General features: G+C 39.5%; 1 protein-coding gene across 7 annotated transcripts in view; it reads right to left on the reverse strand.

Moving 5' to 3' along the window:
* DENND5A (DENN domain containing 5A) overlaps nt 1-18550 on the reverse strand; it is a 64462-nt gene that overhangs the window by 23755 nt on the left and 22157 nt on the right. For all 7 annotated transcript variants that reach the window (XM_032113546.1, XM_032113548.1, XM_032113547.1 and 4 more), the window contains 6 exons: nt 13405-13592; nt 4693-5010; nt 3132-3347; nt 2011-2245; nt 1457-1607; nt 739-832 (listed from right to left, as the gene is read on the reverse strand). In XM_032113546.1, coding sequence (XP_031969437.1) covers nt 739-832; nt 1457-1607; nt 2011-2245; nt 3132-3347; nt 4693-5010; nt 13405-13592 — 1202 coding nt within the window. The remainder of the gene's footprint in view (nt 1-738; nt 833-1456; nt 1608-2010; nt 2246-3131; nt 3348-4692; nt 5011-13404; nt 13593-18550) is intronic.

The following is an 18550-nucleotide window of genomic DNA, read 5'->3' on the forward strand; positions in this document are numbered from 1 at the left end:
TACGAATCAGAAACTGTACTGAAATTAGTTCACCCAGATCTTTCAAAACCACTTCACCACAAAGAATAACTGTGTCAGCTGCAGGAGCAGTGGTGAGAGATGTTTATCAGTTCAGAACGTGGGTAAATCAGCATCAGACTGTGCTGTGTAAAAGCAGGCAGACACAAACGTGACAGTATGGAGGGGCTTCACATTCTCACCTTAGCAATGAGGTTGTCTGTCAGTTTGTCACCTTAAGACTTTTTTTATGGTCTACAGAAGACACTTAGGCAACTCCAAAAGGCAGTGCTCCTGATTTTAGGATGAAATTAATGCCTCTCTAGAGGTGGGTATCTTTCCTCCATCAAATACACAAAAGAAGCACAGGATGACTAAGTTATTTAGAGATGGGAAATAGATGGCTAAAAACTATTAATTCCCCTCTTCCCACTCATCCCCTTTAACAGAAAAAAAAAAAAACCAGAACAAGTTGAAATCATGTGATTATATTTTCAGAGAACTCTCCTATATGTGGGATGAAATAATTTTGTCCTGAGAGAGGGCAAAAAAATGACATAACTTTTATAATAAGAAAACTAAGTATTTTTGGTCTGCTACCTCATTTGTATTAAACACACTTAAGGGAGAGCAGACATGAACTGCAAGTAACTGTCTAGATATTTCATAAAGGTTGCAGAGTGTTTTTCAGGCCATTAGGAAAGAAAAAGAATCAGATCTCTAGAGCTGAGCAATTTTCACCTCTCTCTGGTCATTGTCCAGACGCAGGTGCTCTGTGTGCTGCTTCTGCCTGTCCTTCCGCCTCCACTGAGCAGGAGCATTCCTCTTTGTCCACCTACACATGGGGGAATATCATTAACCAAATGTCAAGAGTCAGGTGAAGGTCAGAGGCAGTAAGAGGTTTCCAGTTTAGTCTATACTGAACATGTCGACATCAATTACATCAGCCAAACTGCAGCTGCAAATACACACAAAGAATCTCTGGAGAAGAATCCAGTATCGGGCAACCAAAATATTTTAGAGTATTAGATCACATACACTTGGTTTTTATTTTTCCTTTTTTTTTTTTTTACAATTCCAGGGACAATTTAAGCCTTGCCTCTCCTCCTTCAAAGTTTTTATAAGAAAATACCCTAAAATATTTGCTAGCTCCTACATGAGATCAAATAAGGGGATCTGCTTTTATATTGACAATAATTATAAGTAACTCAAAACACATCAACTATCATCTCAAACAGAAGATGGCTTTCTTAAGTAAACTTGCTTCAAGAAGCCCAGACTTGAAAAAAAACCCCAGACATAGCAACAACCCCACCCCACACATCTCACCCACATCATCTGATCTGCTCCCACTTGAAAAAAACAAACCCAAAACTGACTTTGTTTTCTAATATCTCTGCCTTAGTGCCATTCTGTAGATCTTGCCAAGATTCAGCACCTGTTGTCTTAGCTTACTCACTTGTTGCTTGCTGGGCCAGTGGATAAAACGTCAGACTGAAGCTTAGGAAAAAATCCAAGCTCATATTTCCCTTGTCCAATTTTCATGTCCAGCAAGTGTGGGTGAACTGCAGTGTGATCTATTTTTGCCAGCCTTAATTCAATAGATTTCTCTGAAATAGTAAGTTAATATTTTTAAAGGTGTTTTAATCAGACATACCTATAATCACGTATCTTCAACTAAAAGTAGATGTCAAATTAAAGGAAGAGGTGGAAGGTTCTTACTGATCAAAGAATGCCACCAAAAGGAGAAAAATGTTTATCTTCCTAAGCTCAAACATCTTTCACACACAGAGAGTGCAGGAACACGCTGAGTTCTACTTTACATTAATTTCATTTCACATCTCAACTTCATAGCAAACATTTAGTCCCCAACTTAAGCTCTACAGCTCTGCTATTTTGATCTTTTTTTTTTTTTGAGGTTTCAATGCATGAATCATTACTTAATGTAATGTTTACAGCAAACAGCACTGACCAGTTGCACTAATTGTCAAGCAAGTGCCTCGTGGCTCTTACCAGCCTCATCAATGGTTGTGCACTTTTGATACATAGATGTGCGCAGAGTCGGAGTCCTGACATTCAGCAGCCTAATTTTATCCACCCTAGAATCAAAAACTCTCAAAACAGGGTCTTTGTCATCATCATCATGGCACATAATCTTGTTGTCAATAAAGGATGCAAACATTTGGGTCTCCAGGAATCTCGAGAGGAAAGGCAAGTAAGGTTCAGGCTGATCGGACAAGAAAGAAGCCTAAGACACAAGAAGAGATAAAAGTCTTTGGGGGTCTGCAAAGAGAGAGAGAGACACATCCACCAGAAGCACCAATTTTTCTGATCAAGGACATATGAGAGTGCTTTGGTGCCACTTAAATCCTGGTTTTAATATGCACATCAATTCCATCCCCAAAACAGGCAGTCTATATGAAATTTTCAGCATCGGGACAATCACTTAGTATATAGCACAATAATTAGTACACTGTGATTTTGGCATTTCTTTCATCTGCTACAAATTTCGAGAGAATCCCAGCAAACCACACCAACAGTACTGCAGGTGTGCACATTTGGTACTTCTGGCTGGGCTCACAGCTTGTGAAGTTGTTGGGAATCTTTTCATACAGTTTGGTGGGAATCAGATGAGTGTTTTATCAGACAGTGCTGCAACATCATCCTCACCCATGTGAACTCTCCCACAGACAAATACCTCATCTCCAGCAAAGAAAACAGTGCAAAAACTATGTTCCTCTACAAAAGAGCTAGGAATACATTTGGTACACATGTACATAAGCATTATTTGGGGTCACGACTTCATTCATTAACATTTTTGGCAATTCCTCTGGTTAAAAGGCAGTTTCCACCAGTAATATTTAACCTTTCTGTAGAGGTTAGCCCTGAAGTAAGGCTTTCTAAGCTATTTTTCTAGAGCAAGCTGTATTTTTCTACAGTATCCTTAAAAGAGTATCTTTATCTCTCCAAGTTTGTATTTGTATATATTTTTCTACATAATATCTAAGACATGACTTTTTTTGGGAACACTGAAATTTAAGGAAGAAATTACCATTTTGACAGCACTGTTTCACAAAGCCTCATGTTTGAACACTGTTTCACCTCTTATGTTGACCTATCTTATTACAACTTACTTTATCAAAGTTTTGCATCTGCTCTCTGTTTGTAAACCAGGATTCCTTGTCCTGACTGGGCTGAATGACAAACACTTCATAATCTGCAAACATTTGTGTGAAGCGGTTGGCAAAAACTTCCCGAATCTGAATGTTCAGCTGGTAAATCTTGAATTCTTCTTCATCACACTGAATTTTAAGATCTTTTTTGCTACTGGTCTCCTCTCGCACCTCCAGCTGAAAAAGGAAGGGAAAACACAAATAATTTGTATTGATGCTTTGTCAGGTATTCCAGGCATACAAGATTTTAATCTGCCATTCAGCTGCTACTCTTCAAGTCAACATTTCAATAGGGAAAAAATATTTCCTGTTTCAACCAATGCAATAAAACAGCAAAATCAAAAAAAATCTAGACAGAAACCTTTGCCTAGAGAATTTTAGTTTTCATAATAAACCAAAACTTACTTCAGTGCTGTTTGCACTGGAGATGTTTTAAATTTTAAAAGGGTAAATAACAACCATACATATGCCCATGCATGTCACAGACTTAATTTACTTTCTTTTACCCTTCAATCACCTGCATAGGCTTTTTAGAGGATCTTACTACCCCTAAAAACTTGCATATTAGGCAAATCCATACCTGGTGTCAAACAAGTCCAGGTTTAGTACTGTTAAATACAGAGCAGCTTTCAAATGAAGACAGAAATGCACAGTAACAAGAAGCTGTGCATGTCTAGTAGTCAATTCCCTGTAGCCTAAGCCCTTAGCAGTGTAACTCACAATTCACCACTACACACGTCAGAGCAATCTTTAAGAAAAGAAAACGCATTTTCAGTTAAGATGTAGGCTAAATTTTATGAAAAAAGCAGTAAGATTGAGATATTCAATTCATAGGGGGGAGAAAAAAAAAAATCACCAACATTGACAGCCTTCATTCCACAAAGGCTCAAAAAACCCACAGGGGTCTTTCAGGTAGTATATTTTATGCACAAAGGGCCACAATTTAGTTTTTGTTTCACAATTCTTATCACTCAAAAAACCAAATCAGGGTCACCATGAGCTGTGCATGTCCACTTGCTGGGAATCAGACACTCGTGCACTGTACAGCGCTAACCAGAAAAAAGCATCACAGTATCCCTATGGCAAATATATTACATAGGAGCAAAATTATATATAAATTCTACATAGAATGAAAAAGATATCTATAGAACCCAAGACTGGATGCAAACTTCAGGACTATCTAGATGTCAATTTTAGCCGCATAAGTCATTAAAAAGTGGTGCCAATTTAGAGTAGATCTTAAAACCAAAAATTAACAAGGCAAAGTGCTATTTTTAAATACGTTATCTTGGCAAAGAAACACTTGGAAAATAGCAAAGGTTTTCCTAGATGCTGCAGGGTTAAATCCCATTCCCTCTCTTCCCTAAGCTTGTCCTTGTCTCTACAGGTGTTCACAAGCTTTGTGAACAGGCTGACAAAAAGTTCTTCCTAGTGAAGACAGACAAACAGCATCTTTGGACCACGACTTGAGACCATCTGCCACTGCAGGACCAGAGAGAGTGCAGATCATTTCATATCTTACCTTTTCTAGACTCACACCTGTTCTTTTAACAAGTGCTTGGAGTCTTGCAATAGTTTCATTTTCCTTTAGCAGCTCATAGGAATTCAGAGGTGATCCTGCTATGTTCCCATTTCTTTTATCAGAAACCAGGTCACATGCTCTGAGGCTCTTCATCTTGGAGGCACTTTCACTGCAGTGCAGGTTTCCCTCAGGTGGAATTCCAAAAGCCATCAATATCTCTGAAATTTCCTGAATGAACTCAAGTTTATTTGGAAACTGGGGTAGGTCTTCTGGCAGCTCGATGAAATGGTTGTCTACATCCACAAAGCACAGGTTAGCCTGGGATTTAATTTAGAACAGGACACCATTACAACATCACTAAGCACATTATTAATCTTTGGGATTTGTGCTTATTTAAAGATTCAAATACATTTGCATATGTTTGCTTATTTTGTAAGACAGACTTGCCCCAAATATAACTGAACTGGTTGGTTGGCTTTGAAGAATACAACACAAGACTTGTAATTCCAGATCTTTTAAGGAGGTAGCTGAGAAAGAAGACTCATTTTAAAGATATTTGCTATGTACGAAATAGATTATAACATAAATTAGGTACATATGTGTGACTTTAGTCATACACGTACAGCTAAATTTTAACTACAGGATATCTGCAATTCTATTTTTGACATGTTTTTATGTAAGCAGGTGACTGCCTGTTGCTAAGATTATCAGTCCACTTCTCTAAAAGATTTAGCAAATTCCAATCTAAAAGGTGCGCTGATACTGCAAAAGTGCAACGAAGTTTTCTCTTTTTTTGTAAGCAACCTGACAACTAAGGCAATTCTTTGAGTGAACAAGTTCGTTTCCAAGGGGAAAAATGAAACTAACTAGTTTCCATTCTGTTTCTCTGTTCCAACCTCCAACTGCTTTACAACCAAAAAGGACCAAGCTGGGGCAAAGAAAAAGAGAAGAAAAACCACCTATGTGGCTTCCACAGCAAGATCAAAAGAAGCTCTGCATCTTTCAAGGTTTACTTCACTCTTCATTTGGCAAGGGGGAAGGTTCCTCTTTTGGCTTCTGCATTACAAAATCTGTATCTAATGGTTTCAAGACATTACATAACTACACACATCACAGCAAGAACCCAAATCATGTGTGAAATCCGCCTGGCAAGTTAAGAACAGAGAAGTAACTTTGCTCTTCTCTAGAAGCATTTCAGTTTTTCCTCACTGCAGAATTAACATGGACTGTCACTATTCTGTTTAACTTTCTCTATACAAAATTCACTCAGATTATGGGGTACTTTCAACATAAATGCATTGCATTATTCTAGGAGCCACACCTGAACTCAGGTCACACTACAGCTTTGCAGCAAAAATATTTATCAGGTCTATGAGAACTAACAGATCTCCAGTTATTTCCAGTATATTTACTATGATTCAGTAAGTGCAGAAGGATGGAAGTACCACCACAATCTAATTGGGAAGAAAGAATTAGAAGAGTTCAACCTCACACAGAATGAATGGTGAATGATCCCAGAAATCAGAGCCACAAACAGTAAGGATAAAGGAGTTCTGGTAGGAATTTGCTGGGGGACTGACTACAGGTAGACTAGAAAAAGCTCTGCCTGTCAAGACCTGTCCCATTAAAGTAAACTGTTGTGAAAACATACATTTAGTACTTGTGAGAGTTTTCTACAAAACAGAGTTAGGGTGTCAATTGTCCTTAAAACACAAATATCTTATTGAGCTTCAACATTTAAATTGAAAAAAGAATTCTTAAAGCAGAACTCTACTGGACATACTGCACTAGCTTGCATAGTACTAGTCCAATTCATGCTCTGCTACATTACCCATAGTTACAAAGGCAAGCTTCACTCCAGTTCTCTATTTCCTAATGTTATAACATTTTAATGTGGGGATTGATTTCTTACACTCAAAGGAATGCATATAAAACAGTTTAATATGTCTTGTATAGGTTCGTTACTGGAAATTAAATCACAAATTGAACTAGGTGTTGCAAAAGAATCCAAGGTCAATGAGGAGAATTAACACATTGATTCTCAAACAGTTTCTAGTGCACCTTAGAAAAAGTTTTTCTTTTTATGCAGGGCAGGTGTGATTGCTGAAATTTCCCTAATATCAGCACTGCTCCAAGGCAGCAGATGGTGTGTGCGCCCACCAAGCAAGGCAACCATGGCTGGGCTGGGAATGCACTCTGTGTGCTCCTGGTTCCCATTCAGACAAGCACTCAAAGGGGCATCGTGCGCACAACAATTCTCGTGCTTCAAGCAAGCACCTGAATTCAGGAGCTTCAGGACTCCCACTATACCCATGGCTCTGTGACAATCAGAAGTCAAGTCAGCTGGTATTTGTCAGAAACACTGTAAGCACTTCAAGACAGGAGAGAAATAAAGCTTTGAAATCAAGCACAATGCCTACCAATCAGTGCTGAGAGAGAAACAAAAAGCATTGAATTTGCCTCAAGCAGTCTGCAAAATGGCAAGACAGACTCAATAAGAAACTCTTCAAACAGTTTAATTGTATTACTTCCTTTTACAACTTTCTTTAATTGATGCCATTCAACTTTCCTTCCTTTTTGGATCAGATTCTGCAAAAAACATCACGCTTGGTTAATAAGCTTGGTTGTACCCACAAAGCACTTGGCCAAAAAGGAATCAAACATTAACCTCACCAATGCAGAAATTCTCATCTTCCCACTGAAATGAAACTTCTTGCCAATGGAAGAAAAAGCCAAATTTAATGCTTGCTAAAATTGCGTATAAATATCTGGGCAAACACCTGGTTAATTCTTCCAACAGGTGAATTTCCCTTCTGCAGGGTTCCTCTCTAAGAGCAATACACACAATTTAAACACTCTGAGCTACTAATCGTGCAACTTGTTATTACATCTCCCAGAAACTGGCCTGTATGGAAACATTAAAGTCAGTGTGCAGCAATACTCTAAATAGAGTGTAAAGAATATTTTCAGGGACACTTTGTAGTTATCTAGTGCCTGGTTAACAACACATAAAATAAGAGGACTACCCAGAGCAGCATAAGCAAAGCTTCCATACACAACTTTAGCCTCTCTTAACTCAGGGAAGCTGAGGTCATCCTCAAGAACTGCATACACACTTCTGAAAAGGCCATGTTCATCAGGGAAACATGGGAACCTGTTTCCCTGGCAATGGCAAAAACATCTCACTGCACAAGTCCTTCCGGAGGTACCAAAACAACATTTTTCTGCAAAAATGAAATCTGAAATAAATAGACCACCAGGAGCAGACATCAGAACAGTAAATATCACTATGTTGCTACACTATAGATCCAACAGAATGGAATACCAGCAAGGATAGAGGGGTCCCCTCCTTAAAAACTAAGAAAAATTACAATGCACTTATTATTTATGAAATCATGGTCATCCAAAGCATTTTGCATGCTAGGAACTGGGCAAGTAAAATAGAGGAGAATAAAGCAGAAAAATAAAGGAGTTCTTTGGCCACAAGGGTTTAGTTATTTTGTCTCTGGAGGCAGCACAGTTGAGTGGGCTGTGAACAGCTGTGTATGTGGATACACAGAGTATTATTTTACAAACACAACACTAAAATGACATAAAGACAAGATACTTGGCAACATGTGTAAGGGATATAACTGAAAGAGCATCCTTAAGTTAGTTGCTTGGTACTTTAGGTCTCTAGAACAGTCAAATATTCTTTTATTTGTTGCTCAGATATCAGTCTTCTGATCAAAAGAAAACCCCAAAACAATTACACACCACTTCACTTCAATAGCAGATTGTCACAAGAGAGGACACATTACATCATCTACAATAAAATGTTCTCCTGAGACACTACACTATGGAACAAGGATGTCACATCCTAATTTTAAAACCTGTCCTTCCCATAAACTTTTATCATCCCAAGTAACAGGGTGTCCAGGTGAAAGTCTTACAAACCTCAGAAATATGGATCTAAGCAAATAAGTGTGCATCTATCTGCTGCCAGTGCCTGGTTCCTTGAAGCCAACAGCACCACTTTCCATGGGGTTAGTGGGGTCTGGACTACACCCACCCATTCCAAAGCTGAAGGACAATTGCAATTGTTCAGTTTGACCTCAAGGACAATAAGGGCCAAACCCCACACAGATCTAGCAGGGCCTGCATCAAGCCCATATCCTTCCTTTCAGCTCTGTTCAAAAGCACAGAAGGCAATGATTTAGGTTCTGCTTGAATATGGCACTGAAAGACTAAACCCTATTCATCTACAACCTGTACAGTCTTTGTGCATTTGGCCCAACCTTGCAAATGACCACCCACTTCACACAACACACAGAGAACACGGATGCACAGCTTTAGACACACATGGCTGACTTGTGGGAAGTGTGTCTACAGTGGTCCTGAATTCTGAAGGATGCTCTTGTGCCACTCCTGCAAGCAAATGGTGACCTTTGGCACTTATTCTCAGCACTGCTGTGCTTCATGCCAACCCAGAATTTGTGACTGAGAACAGCTTACAGCTCAAAGCCATTGCAGCTTTCAGGAGCTCCCCAGGTAGCTGTTCACGCTGGAGTACAAGAAAATATAAAACTGAGGTCTGTCAATAAATTTGCAGTACTATCAAAGATCAAACTACCAGCAGGTAGCCTGAGAATGCATACAAAGCAGTGATTATCTTTAAATAATTATCTTGGTCTAACGTGTTAGCATCAGGATGAAAAAAAGCTTCTCAGGAGACCTTTCTTATCTTCTGAAACAAGATACAAAAATAAAAACCCACAGAATTTGTTCAGGTTTAACATTGAATCATATCCTTTTTAACAGTTGAAATAAAAACACTGAGAATATATATAATCTGCAGAGAAAATGCATTTTAGGTTTTAAAGTCTTTAAACTCTTCTAAAAGGAAAAGCTATTGCCCAAGACCCTTGGGATCACTTCATTAAAAACAGGCTTTTTAACGAGATACTACTTTGTTTGATTTCACCAGTGCTGGAAACTCAGCATTGCTTATTTCCACTGAAAATAATTTCAATTTCTACCATTCTCCTAAATTAGAGTGGCAAGACACAAGCAAATCCTGCAGCATGAAATGGTCTGGATTAACTTGCTCATTTAAACTGTATTTCTATAGCACTGCAGAAGTTCGTTTAGAAGGAAATGCGAAGACACATCAAAAAAACCAATCTTACTTTAGTACTTGCTAGGTTTGTGATCTGCGAATAAGCTGCTAAAACCACTTCTACTGATCAGTTTCACTGATAAACAAACCACACTTTTGCCAGCAACACCTGGAACAGCTACATGTCCTTCTCTTCCCCTCTGACACCTGTAGCACCTTATCCTAGCACGGCTTCTCCAATGCCCTCCCCTTCTTTTCTGGGTTCCTCACAAGCCTCTGATGCAGCTGCCAGGGAAACCACAAGGATGCTCATGCACACACAGAGCCCTCAGCAAAGCAGCAACACCTATGAGAACAAGCACTCTACTGCTGACATGCACAAGAAGCTCAACTCCACACCAAACCTCAGCATTTCCTACTTTTACTGGGCTACAGAGAGTCAAGTCTTCAGGGCATTTGTGGTCTTCAATGAATTCTCCATCAGGAACTGTTTTCTGATGTTCCCAAGGGATAACCTAAAATTGAATTTTGTACTAACACAACTTTTTTGTTGAAGATTTTAATAATCATCTGCCACAAGCATGAACTTCTAGGCTACAGCTGGGTTTCCATGCTCATATGGTAAAGCATTCCCTGGAAGCACCAGATGTGACCCAAATATGGGAGGCTGCCACCAAAACAAGCCTTATGTGTGCAAGACTTACACCAAACCAAACCTAACTGAGTTGGGACAGACTGTATTTTCACATTATTAGCCTAATAGTATTAGCCTAAAACACTTTGAGCAAGACAAATTAGTCTTTTTCAAACTTCATTATAAAACCACAATGAAGAAGTCTATACTGAGGTATCCATGCTGTGCTAGACAGCAGTATTCTTTTCTTCCACAATGCCCTTCAACTGAGAAGCACTAACTAGATTTTCTCTCAAAGCTCACCTCTTTGGCCCCTGCCTAAATCAGATATCGCTTTCTTTAACAGCAGCTGTCCCACACATCCATGTAAATAGATTAGGAACAGAAATGCAGCTTAGGCAGTTTCAAGACAAAGAAAAAAATTTTTTGGCAGAACTCAGAATAAATTACAACACAGATCAGCTCTTTGTACACCCTTTGTGATAAGTGAGGAAAATTCTGATATCAGGAGCCTACAGGAGTTCCTCATATAACCCTGATGAGTTCATAAAGGTTGATATACATTCCAAACTTTAGAGATAAGCAGTGTTAATATCCCCTCTGATACTGATGATAAATTTGTCCTTATTGAAGTACAAATAATGGAATCTATACGCCCTCTTCTACTGTTCTACAATAGCACATTATTCACATTCCTTGGCAGTTTTTGTTTGTTCTTCTATGGGGGTTTGCTTGGGTTTCTTTTTTGGTTAGCTGGGTTTTTTTAAGCAAACTCCCTACCATGAAAACCTCAATAGTGAGCTCCTGTTCTTCCCAGTCTACTTAACCTCTTGAATAAACAAATCTATTGGTATAGGATAACTTTATAGTTATTCACTAAGAGACTGTTGACTCCAGTCTGTTTCTGTGCCATAGCTACATCTCCAGCCTGCAATGCAAAGGACTTCAACAGCTCACCAGAAACCTTACCCAGAACCAAGGGGATTTCTCAGACTAAGTCAAACTCAACCTGTACAAAGTTTTAAAAGATCACTCTTCAAATAAGTAAGAGAAAAGCTGAAGCTTCAGGACAAGGAAGTCTTGCAGCAAATTCCACCACATGGGCACATTGCTGCTGCTTTCTGTCCTGTCTGTCCTCCCCTCCCAGACAATTCTCATCTCTGTAAGATACTATCAAAAATCTACTCCTCCACCCTCATAAAAGGCTACCTGTAAAACAAAATGCAAATTGAGGTGTCAGATTACTTTTTAATAGTACTTGGATTTCATTTCAAACATCTAAAAATAGATCAACTGCCTTACTTTAAATCTCCAAAATAAGCTGATAAATCTCTTCAAAAACTATTTACCTTTTAAATAATTTAAGAATCTATTTGAAATTAAAATAGGTTCATTTATTTGGACGTATTACAGCAATTTTAAAATGAGGAAGTTCTTTACAAAAGGAAGAAGCTTGTGGTAACAGTGAAAACATCCATGGTGCATATTAACATGCATATCCACATATGCATTTTATTTCATCAGCTATTCTCTCTAAAAAGTGTACTAACCATATTAATTAGGCCTGTCAGTACAGCCAAAATTCTGAAAAAATAGTAAACCAAAGCAATAGACTGTTGTTTTCATGGCAAGAACATACAATACTCTGTTATTAATTATGCCAGTAGGGGGAAAAAAAAAAAGAGGGAGACAATAAAGAAATCAAGATATTAAACAGTTTAGTTTTCATAGAAAAAAATAACACAGTTTGAAAAAAAAAAAGTTTTACTTTGAACTTGCCAGGAAAAACAAATGAAAACTACCAGCATATGGATTTGAGAAAAAGAGCAATGTTGGCATGGAGACCAGACTGGAGGTTCACAAAAATATCTTGTCTTTAATTTCATGCAGCTTTTTTAAAAAGGAAGGGTTTTTTGTGTCAAGCTATGCTGCAGCACTGCCTGATAATGAAAACAAAAACCACCACCACAAAACCCTGTGCCTGCCACGCTTCTGCTTTCCCAGAAATGCAAATGGTAATAGAAGAAAACCCACAGTCAGAGAAAAAGGCAGAGGTTAGAGAATTCTACCAGGGCCAGTAAGTAGGGTGTTTCCCATGATTTACACAGTTCCTCCCCTGCAAAGTTACACCTACAAGTAAGCAGGGGCCAGACATTTCCTCTGCTGCCTTGGGCAGTGCTCACCTTAGGCACCTTTGGTCCCCTGATCCTCACAACCAGCTCTTAAACTCTCTTGGCGCATCCCTACAAGGGGTGTTTGTGAAGTGAACAGGGGGACAAAATAAATAAAAACAACCTCTAAGCAGTCTAGACATAGTCCCAGCCCCATGTATGAGTTGCAGAACCTTTACAGACCATTTCCTTCTCCTTTACACAGGGGCTGCTACTCCCAGGGCTCCTCAGCACTACCCCAGCAAGGAGAAGTTTACTCAAGAACACGCTGACGTTTTGCTGCAGACTGAAGCAGGCGTGCTAGGAGAAAATCTCAAATGGTTTTGTGCAGACACCTGTGGCAGGCTGGGTCCATGCAAGCCAACCTCAAGGGAGAAATCCAGTGCAGGGAAACCCAGCCTAATCCCACAGAGCCAGGAACCAGAAGAGTGCTGACGTCAGTCGAGTTCTGCTCACTCACCACCACAACCTTTTGGCCACAGCTGGGGAATTCACACTGCACTTCCTTGCACTTCCTAGCATTACGAGGCTAATTTTTGCAGCACAAAAATGTTCCTTCTGTAACTCCAGTGCATCAATTCCTGTAAAATTACAGTTGAATTCTATCAGAGCATACAATTTCAAGAGCAGGGCTCTATCTATTTCACCGGATTTTTGTCAGCATCTCCAAGAAATAAAGACCTATCCCAAACCAGAGCCAGCAAGAACTTGACAATGGCTGTTAAAATTTGTACTTGTGTTTTGGCTCATTTCTTACTTCCCTCACAGTCACGGACAACATTTAATCAATCAAGACAAGCTCCTCTCACCTCTTGAGGAAGTTCCAGCTTAGACCTATCATCCAGTCCATTAGAGTGCAAGCCCATGAGGTAAGGGACAGGAGCATCTAGAAAATGAAGGAGGGATGCTGGAAGGATAGGAACATACACATGCTGCCACTGAAATGGAAACATTAGTGCTGTGATGGTCTCTGCCACTGTCATCAGCCTCTGATAATCTGAAAAAGAACAAGAAAATTAAAATTTTTTTCACAAATACTTTTAAGTAAATGAATTTAAATTAAAGAAATGAAAACTTGCTTGAGAACAGAAACCACAAAACCCAGTACTAGCTGAGTGGCATCATAATGAAAACCCAGACCTGCACACCCAGCACATTTTGCTGAAACAACAAAGAGAGCTCAACCCAAAGTAGGTCATTCGACAAGTCATATGGAAATGAGCAAATTGAGCCTTAATGCATGCTAAGTCACTTTCTGCTACCTATACCAGGGTCACCAGGAACACCAGTTTGAATACAGAAGCAGTACTGTAATCAGCTAAGAAACACGTCAGAAATAATTTCTTTTCTCTGTGCTCAGGGCTTTCTATGGAAGCCTTGGATGAAACCCAAGGCATCTGGTATCTCTCAGATAAACATTTTTTAAAGGAGTGTTTAAATGTCTATAAAGCATGCTGTATAGCAGCCAACCCAACAGTGTGACTGAAATAACTATGCAGAAAATGAAAAGGATCGGCTTCCTTTAGCCTTTGCAGTGTATGACCAAAGCCTCAGTTCAATGTAAAAACAACTCATGTCCTCCTAGAGCTCAGGAGCAGTGTTAAATGTCCTGTGCAACACACTAAGAGATCTTTTTATTTAGCACTTGTGGCTAGAGCAGTTCACACTGCTGGGCCAGCATCTCACCCTCCTCATCTGTAACTACAGAGTCATCTCCAAGGGTTTTTGAAATCCTATAAAAGGGAAGGCAACACCAGATGTGTGTTCCAATACAGCTGCTGAAACACCCTGACTGCTTTCCAGCTGCCAGGCTGGAAAGGGTATAAAACACACACACAACCAGGGCAATTCCTACCTTCAGTCGGGCTATAAATATAGCACAAGCTGGAGACATAAGATGCCTTTTCATGATACTGCAACAATATCCAATTCCAGCCAGGAAAGGGGAGGGAATAGGAGGAAGGCAAAAAGTCAGTAAGTAACCTTCATTAGGGTGTGGGGTATGTATGCCTTCTCCTTTCATGTTCATAAAACTATAGACACTGTGGAACTGGAAAAGACACTTGAATGGACAGGCTCAGGTGCTGAGGTTTCTGAAGCTGTATACGATGTCACAGAGGGCAGATGAAAACCACAAGAATAACATTTATTCTAAACACTCTAGAGTTAAGCTTAACTGTGCACTTCCCAAGGCTATGGCTTTGATTCTATCCTTTAGCCAGCCTCCACTCAGACTTCAAACAGCAGAAGAAAAAGGGCCAAGAAATTCAATTCCTGACATTTGTGATTAACTTTGGTTGGGGACCAAGTTGCAGAGTTTGGGGTCTGCAAAGAGCCCCACAACCCAACAGGAACTCAGCACAGGTTTTGCTAACATCACTTGCAATTCTGCAACTTAGGCTTTTGATTTTTAATTTTCATATCAAGCTGAGCTGCTGGAAAAGGTTATTGCATGGACCTACCTGTCACTGCCTCACAGCAGACCTACAAAGGAGGAGCCTTAAACCAAAACAGATGAGAACAGCTTACACAGGTCACAGTTTTTGCCAAAAGTTTATTTGGACTGAAACACCAATGAACATCACCAGCAACACTCTCCTATTCTGCCTGGACACCAGCTTCTGCCTACAGATCTACATATGGGTTTGCAGCTTTAATCACAGCCTGACTGCAAAGAAGTGATGAATTAATGATAAGCTTTGGGAAGAAGAAGATTTTATTCCATATCCTATCTTCTTCAGTTTTAAAAGGAACTTTAAATGTAGCCATAGATACACAAACATTCCAGCTGGTTTGCATTCAGCTTGTTTATCTCCAAGAACAAGCCTTAGAATAGAAACAGTGTTTTCCTACTACACAAAACCCCCTGTCTAATCCTGCTGGATGATTTAAATACGACTTCCCCCGCTGTCATTAAGCTAACTTCAGTATTAGCCTTTCAAATTAATTACAAAGTAACATCAATAGTTCAGAATTTCTATCCACTGGGCAGCCATCCTGCCACGGAGCTATCTGCAAATGCAGCTCTCTGATGCCGGATATTCACATGGCTTAAGCTATTCCCAACTATTTGGCCTGCCCAGTTGCAGCCTGCAGGTAACAGTGACTGCATTCTGCTGTTGGCAAAAGGCAAGAAGCCTGCAAATATAAACCCAAATAACTCCTATGTTTTCTTAAGTTATACCTATCCTGAGAGGGTACAGAGGGGTTTTTGGGTTTAAAGAGGCAAGCAGCACAGCTCTCGTACCAAAGAACTACAGAAGATTTAAAAATAACAACAACAAAAAGATTAAAAGAGCGAAGAAGTGTTTCAGCAGTGATGTTGCTCTTGTCCTTGAAACCAATGTGCTTTTTCTGGTGTCAACAATACGATCTCCTAGCCTTGTATTGTACACAAGCACTGGTAGGGAAATAATGACATATGACTAGGGCACTGTTAGATGGGAAAGTGCTTGACTGATTACTGTGCAAGGAAAAGAAAATCCACTATTTTTTTAATAAGGCTACTTAAGAACACAGAAGAAGCATGATCTGTTATTCTAACCAATTGCTATAGATAAAATACATTATCTCTAAAAGTGTGTATGAGAAATTACACAGTAGTATTTATCTGTAAAAGATTTTTAAAAAAAAAGAAATTGAGATGTTCTATGCCTGGAAAAAGAGGAACAGGATGGGAAGAAGGTGGCAGCTCTAAGAACCATAATTCCACCTCTGCATTTTCACATTCTACCAGAGAGAAGTCTGTCAAGTGCCTACAGAAATCCTCTGACTCAGCCAAATGTAAAACAATTACATGATCACATTTTGGAACATTTTTCCTTTTAATCTTCCTGCTTCATGGATCACAGTGAAATACTTTTGCATTTGTCAAGTAACACACAAGCAACTTCAAAAAACCTGTAACTGCAGTAAGAACCAACTGTGGTTAGTAGAAACAGTGGGGTGAAGCATCTCCTATCCTGTGTCTGACAAGGGGATTCAAGCAGCAAGGTTCCTAAATCAGTGGAGGCATAACAAGAAAGTGTCCTATGTAAGAGATCAGAGTTAGGCAGCACAGGAATAATACTACAAAGAAATGAAACTAATACTTTATATACTTTATAAATTTATAATTTTAAACAACTGAAACAAAGACGGGCAGGAGAGATTCAAAGACAAAGCAGAAAAAAAACCCCATATTTGTACTGTAAAATGGCAGCAGACAGCTGCCACCCAGAAAATAAAACTGTCTAAGATCATGGTCTGTGGCAGCAGTGCATTACATTTCTCCTTTTTTTTGTTTTGAGCTGTTTAGAAAAATCACCTCCAAGCAGATTTCACAGCTGTCTTAACTCAGTACACACTTTTCAGAAGAGCTCTAGGTGCTCTCTGAGATAAGGAATAAGTCTATTTCTCAGTTACAAGAGTAACATAAATTGCAAGAATGCAAACCAGCTCCCACAGAATATCTGGCAAGGGCACTTCCCACAGGCCTCCAACACCACTGACTCTTTCCAGAGTTCCTCAGCACTGGCTCAGCACGTGCAGCAGCCTCAGATTCTTCCCTCTCTTACAGGCACTTCATGCCTTTAACAGTTTTCCAAATGGTAGACAGGTCTCTCAACAGGACAATCAAATTGAGGCATTCATTCCCTACACTTGACTTACAGCAATACAAAATACAAAAGGCTGTGCCAACATCGTGGGACAAAAGAAGAATTTCCAGAAGCATCAAGTCAGAAACATGTCAAAGGAATCTTAAACCAAAACACTTTCACTGCCAAGTGAAGTTACTCCTACTCCAAGGATTGACTGAAACTTAAAACACTAAAAAAATTTGTTTCAAAATGGATTGCACTCGGCAACAAATTCATGGAGAATCATCAACATATAATTATGAAAAGGTTTGGGTTGGAAGGGACCTCAAGATCATCTGGTTCCACCAGACCTCCAAGAGGTTTGGGGTTTGATTTTTATTTTGGTGGTGTTTCTTTATTTTGTGTGTTTGTTGTTGGGGTGTTTTTTCAAGTAAATCTTACAAATCTGCTGATCCTGACACATACTGTTCTAAATCTAAATCCACCCAATGAGTATCATAATCTCATCTGACCTAGGAGAACAAGAAGTTATCTCAATCACCTGAGCTGTCATGGGTTTGAGCACTAGGAGATTTAGCAAACTCAAAGGACATTAGAAAACTTCGTATTTATATTCTGAAGGACAACCTAGACCTCACACTGGTGCGCATGCAAGAACATGAAAAAGCCTTTACAAAAGTAAAGCAATTTCTGATTCCCCTTAGAACTGAGTGCATCATCACCTGTATCTCCATTCGACATTTCCTGTTTCACAAACAGCAAAAACCAGATGTTACTCAACCATACGGAAGAAACAGCAGAATATATTAGGAGCATATTCCAGTTGAAAAGAACAACTACAAAAGCAAACAAACAAAAACAAAACAAAACAGCACAGGGATGAAATCCCTCAGAAAGTCTTTAAGAGAAGCTACATTTCAAAAAAAATTGGCTGCTATTACTGAGAAGGCACTGCTGCAGGCAGTTCACTCAACCTGAGGGTCAAAAGTCAGCAAACAAATAACTAAAATTCTTTTTCTAGTGAAGAAAGATTTTTCAGCCAAAAACCAAGGTGAGATCTTGACAGAGACAAGACACCTCCATAAGGTACAACACAGCCCAACTCAGCCAGAGCTCGGGGTGAGGCAGGGAAACAGCAGACAGAAACTGTCCTAACTGATCCCTCATCCCTCTGAACTCCAAACGTCTGTGCCTGCAAACAAGAAACTCAATTGTTCCAGGGCTATTTTAAGATTCTTTAATTTGCCACTTATCAGACACCTGGAAAGGGCCCAAGACAGAAAGCTGAACCTACTAAAAGGACTTGGAAAGAGAAGCCAGAATACAGTAGACGAGCTCAGAAGTGAGCTGAGCTCCAGCCTGGGACAAAAGAGCG

This window comes from Corvus moneduloides, chromosome 6 (assembly GCF_009650955.1).
Source record: "Corvus moneduloides isolate bCorMon1 chromosome 6, bCorMon1.pri, whole genome shotgun sequence".
NCBI classification, from domain to species: Eukaryota; Metazoa; Chordata; class Aves; order Passeriformes; family Corvidae; genus Corvus; species Corvus moneduloides.